Source organism: Oryzias melastigma, linkage group LG1, assembly GCF_002922805.2.
Source record: "Oryzias melastigma strain HK-1 linkage group LG1, ASM292280v2, whole genome shotgun sequence".
Taxonomy (NCBI): Eukaryota; Metazoa; Chordata; class Actinopteri; order Beloniformes; family Adrianichthyidae; genus Oryzias; species Oryzias melastigma.
The window spans coordinates 30,417,078-30,422,575 of NC_050512.1; the positions used below are offsets into that span (position 1 = coordinate 30,417,078).

At 35.3% G+C, this 5,498-nt stretch overlaps 1 protein-coding gene across 1 annotated transcript in view; it reads right to left on the reverse strand.

The window, feature by feature from the left end:
* The window catches only part of LOC112157543 (sphingosine kinase 1), a 38,407-nt gene extending 35,650 nt beyond the window's left edge, over positions 1-2,757 (reverse strand). Inside the window, exon 1 of the mRNA XM_024290347.2 lies at positions 2,193-2,757. Within this exon, the coding sequence (XP_024146115.1) occupies positions 2,193-2,604 (412 nt within the window). The 5' untranslated portion in view covers positions 2,605-2,757. The remainder of the gene's footprint in view (positions 1-2,192) is intronic.
* Positions 2,758-5,498: the final 2,741 nt, after the last annotated feature.

Sequence of the window (5,498 nt, forward strand, 5' to 3'; positions counted from 1 at the left end):
TGCTTGTCTCAAGTGTCTCTTCTATGACTTGCAGGCTGAAATGCGACGCTGCAGCGGCAGCAGAGCATTGGTGTGACGGGCGGGTTCAGCAGAACAACAAAGCAGACCTCATGAGACCCAAAGTTCAGTTTCCAGTTTGCCTGCAGAAGTGACCCAAAGGCCCGCTTCTCTGGTTCCTTTCATTACAGTGAGGTTCTGAGGATTCTGGATCAGACCAGACCGGATCTTTATGAATCCAACAAGCGGATAAAGGCAGAGGAACCGGTTCTGAACAAGAAACACTAAACCGAAACCTGAAAACAACGGAAACAAGAAGAAATTTGACTCAAATCATGGAAATAATAGATTATATTTTCTTAAAGAAACGTTAAAACTTTTTACTGGAATATGGAACATTTAAAAACCATATTTATTAGAGAAGATTTAGTATTGACTGCTTAAAATTTAGCCAACATAGATTCATTTAAACTTTTATTTAAATGCAGTAAAATTGATTTTTTTTATTAAGAAAAATCTTCATTAAAACTCACTACACATGTAAAATAGACTCACTTGAATTTTTAAAATTAGCTGCTAAATCCACCTATTTAAATAAGAAATATATTAATCTTAATGTTAATGTTAACACAAAAAAGGAGACGATGAATTACCAACAAAGGTTTTTAGATAAAGTTCACATCTGCACTTTAACCTATTTATTTTCAGTGTTAAAAATGTAATTTAATGATTTTTATTCGTAACTTTAATTTTGATTTGTGATTTTCTTTTAAATATTCTTTAAATAATTGGGCATTTTCTTAATAAATTGAACTTTTGTTCGGTTCAACTCAATTATGAAAACACGTTTTATTTAAAAAGATGCTATAAATTTGATCAAAATTAATAATTAAATTGTGTTGAATCAAAGTCAATTAGACAGAGATGCTGCTGCTCCTCCTCTAAGTCTCTTCAGATCAATATTTTAAATAAATGAATTTATAATGAATCCAAATTCTGCATGTTTAAGTCTGTTAGGCCTGGACGAGTTTACGTTTCTGTTTTTTATTTGCTTTTAGTGGTCCTCAAGAGCTTCCATACTTCTACTTTCCATAAACTCCTGCCCTGATTGTTGCTGATCACCTGGATCAGGTGAGTTCAATCAATCAGAAACACCAGATCAGATTAATCAGCAGGAACAGCGGGTGGAAAACACGTTTTCATGATCACACCAAGAGATGGTTTAAATACAAAACTAAAAATAAAATCTAAAATTAGATATAAAGCATTACCTGTGATAATGCTAGTGTGAATGCTGTAAGCTGAAGTTGGCTGCTGAAAATGCAAGTGCTGATAGCAGAAGATGCTGAAATTGATTGCTAAAAACGCTGAAGCTGATAGTTAAAAATGCTGAAGCTGATAGCCAAAATATTAGCTAAGAGCCAAATTAGCCTAGGAAAAAAGGGGGGGAAAAAAACGTATGTTAGCGAAACAGCTAGCATGTAGCTGAAAAATAGTTAAACAAAATATCCCCAAAAAAATTGGGAAAAAAAGCCTAAATTAGCCTAAACAGCTAGCATATAAATATTAGCCGAACTCCAAAACAGCCTAAAAAACTAAAAGAAAAGAAGAAGAAAAGCCTAAATTAGTTAAATCAGCTAGCAGGTAGCTGAAAAATTAGCTAAACTCCAAAATAACCACAAAAAAATCTTAGTAAATGCCAAAATAGTCCAAAAAGCAAGAAGAATGCCAATTTTTAAAACTTTAAAACAGTAACTTGTAACCATAATTATGAATAATAAAAAGACAAACATTAAATAACCTTCAATATTTTACTCTCCATAAAAATATGTTTTGTCAAAATTATACAAGTTAGAAATAATCGCAAAATAACATCTGGCCATTAATAACAATAAAATAAAATGATCTGGAGGGCCGGATATGGCCCCCGGGCCTTGATTTTGACACATGTGACTTTGACACAAGTTTCTCCTTTTTCGTTTTGTAGAGGTAAAAGTTTTCAATTTAAAAGGAGGCATTTGAAGATTCCGCAAGCCTTTTCAATGAACCTAAAAATAGCTTAAAAAGTTAAAGAGATATGAAGCTGAAATTTGCCAGCACCCATCTCCTGAAAGAGCTGAATATTTTGATAGCTGAAAGAGCTGAAGAGCTGCGGACATTCACTCGATGGTGGACGTCCGGTGAACTTCACTCACCGTCTCCCGGCTGCTGTTGCCGGGCAGAGCGCTCCCGGACGGCGCGAGCCCATTTCTCCGCCTCCTCCAGGTTCGCGCGCGGGTCCTGCAGCGCGGAGAGCCGAAAGCACTGCTCCACTCTCTGCCGCGACACCCTCGAGCTCACCCGCCGGCATTTCAGCGGGTAGAAGTACGCCGCAAAGTACGCCGCCGGGTCCGCCTTGTCCTCCTTCTGGTACGCCCGGCAGCCGACGCAGTCCCGGAGGCTCAGCACCACCTTGCTCCGCCTGGCAGGTGCCGAGGTGAGCCTCTGGACGATAAACTCCCGCTCGGTCAGGTTCACCACGCACCGGACTTTGAGGTTATTGTTCGGTGAAAATTCTCCGTACAGCGTGACCTCCTTGCTGTCCGCTTCGGGTCTTTTCCGGTCCATCCTGACCGGTTTCGGGCTGGATAAACCGGGGGGAGAGAGGCCGGTCCAGGACGGAGCCGCACTCTGGATCGCAGCTCACCGCCTCGGAGTGATGAGCGCGAGGAGGAGAGACTGCGACTGCCAGCCTCCTCCCGCTCGGACCTTCGTCAAGGTCTCATCAGTACGGTTTCCGGATCCGCTTAAATTTCAAAATAAAAGCCCACGTAAGCCCCAAGTCAGTCGCAGGATCTTATTGTGGTGAAATTAGTTACGTTATTAAAAAAAATGAATCAAAATTACCAAAATCAAAACTATTTGAGACTTAGGTCAGTAAAGAAATATGGCATGAATGTATTATTTTCCACTATTTATATAAAAAATAAGAATAAACCCACAGTGCTAATTAAATAATCTCATTTGGTGTCATATTTCTTTGCCAGTGTGATTTGTTTTATATATATATATATATATATATATATATATATATATATATATTCTTACCCATCAAGTTTTAATGTTTTCCTTGAAAGTTGTGTATTTTTATACATTCCAAAACTTTTTCTTTAATTAGTAAAGCAAACATTTCTGTATAAACGCATTTGTTTTCCCATAATTCATTTCACGTGTGTTATCTTGCATTCTTGATAAATATTTGGCTTGTGTAGTTTTTTATTATTATTATTATTATTATTATTATTATTTGCATTTTCGCTTCTGTAGGAATATTCTTGAAAACGTACTCATATTTTATCGAATGTCTTCTGATTATATATATATAATTTTATATTTACATTATTTCTTTTTCTTTTTTTTTTCATTTTGTCTTCAGGAAAGGTGTTCTGCTGAGGACCGTTCATGCGCACCTCAAGGGTACCGAAGGAGAACACAAAAACTGGTTGTATGCTGCCCTCTAGTGGTTAAAAATGACAATTTCAATGGCAAAAACAAAGTTTGCACCTGAAGATGGAAAACTGTTGCTTAGGATTGGCTGTTATGATATTTTTAATATGTGACTTTGACATACAGCATTTCTATATAAGCTTCAGTGTGTTCAGCTCATCTCCATGCAGCCTGAACTCTCAGAGGAAGATTTGTTGCTCATTCAGGTCAGGAGAGATCATTGAAAAAGTCTTTGAAATATGAGGATTTTGTGTTCCTAAAACAACATTAAATGAAGTTGAACAAATTGTACTGTCAAACTTTAAGCCTTTTTTGTTTTTGGCAAATTCGGCTCTGAACTCATTTTTAAAATAGACTGAACTGAATTAAATTTTACTCTTGGTCACTGTGAGTTTGTCAGTTATTACCTCCGGAATGTGGATAAAGTGTCAGAAGACTTGTGGGATCAGCCGGGGCAGGAAGTTCATGCCAGAATGGCGAGTCCTTGGAGGACTTGTGACAAATACTGTTAGAAGAGCGGGACAGGAACCAACATGAAAAGAAAACTCCATATCACTCTGGTCTCCTTTTAGTTTTTGATCCAATTGATGCTTTTTTTTGACTTTTTGTCAACTGAAAAACATTTTCAATAATTTCAAATATCAATTTACTTTTATAATTGTCAATTTTATGAATGTGCAGATTTGTAGCTCTACTGGAGGTTCCACCTGTTAACATTTCTTTAAAATATGACAACATAAAAAAGGTAAACAAGCCTGATTTGACACTTATAAAGAGTATAGTAACAGAAATGTTCTCGGTTTGTGGATTTAAAATTAAAATAAATAAAATTATATCTCAATTTTTTTTTGCATTAATTTGACATGTAGAGTGCTAAATATTAATCATTTATTCATATAATACCAAGACATTATTTATGAATCTGCTTTTTAGCCTGTAAACTAGGTTGTAATCCAGAAGATAATAAGACTGTTGATGTGTCTTCTGCTCAAAAACAAGAACGGCCGTTTTAGTATGTGGTGGCAGAAGTGGGACCAACTCAAAATGAGGCAGGAGGTCACGCCAACACTACAGCTTTGACCTTTTTCTTCCAATGTAGAATCAGCTCACATTGATTTTTATGAGTAAAACAACCAATCTTTAACTGAAGACACTGCATGTAGCAGGAAATGGATGACTTGAAATACCACACAAAGTTAGAAGGAAAAATATGTTCTGAATATAAGATGGAAAACCTTAAAAAAAACATATAAATTGTCATTAAAAACAATTTAGATAACTTAAAAACCCATAAAGGCTAGAATGATCACCACAACTGATAATTATCTCAAAATGTAGAGACACACTTGCATGAAACAACCAAATATGTGGGAAAATCTGCATTCATTTGTAAAAATGCATTTGTAAATGTTGAAGAAACTTGATGCCATGATGTCAAACCATAATCAGAGTTTACTTCTGAAGCAGTAAGTGGTTAAGACATAAAAATGATACAGGAAACAGAAACATTGAATAAGAGACTATTAATATGTCTATTTATTTAATTAAATTTGTATTTTTCTGATGATAATTGATTTTATTTGGAAACATTGCAATAGAAGAAAGTGTATCTGTGTATGTGGAATAAAAAAATAAACAAACTGGAGTTTTACCATCTCTAATTACTTTTTTGTAACCCATACTTCATTAGAAGTTATTTAAGATTTTGTCCATCCATTTCTTGTTTTTTTAAATCCTATTTTTACTTTTCAAGTTACTGTTTGAAACAAATTATCATATTTTTTTATTTCATTTTATTTTATTTGTTTACACCAGAGATCATACTAATTTATTATCTTTTGTATTTTTCACCTTTAAAGTTAGTCAAATATTTTTTTTTCTTTTAAAATTTCCGCACTGACATTAGTGGACCAACAGGTGGCGGTGTTATCCAGAGGGAGAAAACTGTTGAGGGGAAAAACTTTATTCTGAAATCCAGATGCTGCAGAGGTTCATCCGTTTGATGAGCTCTTATT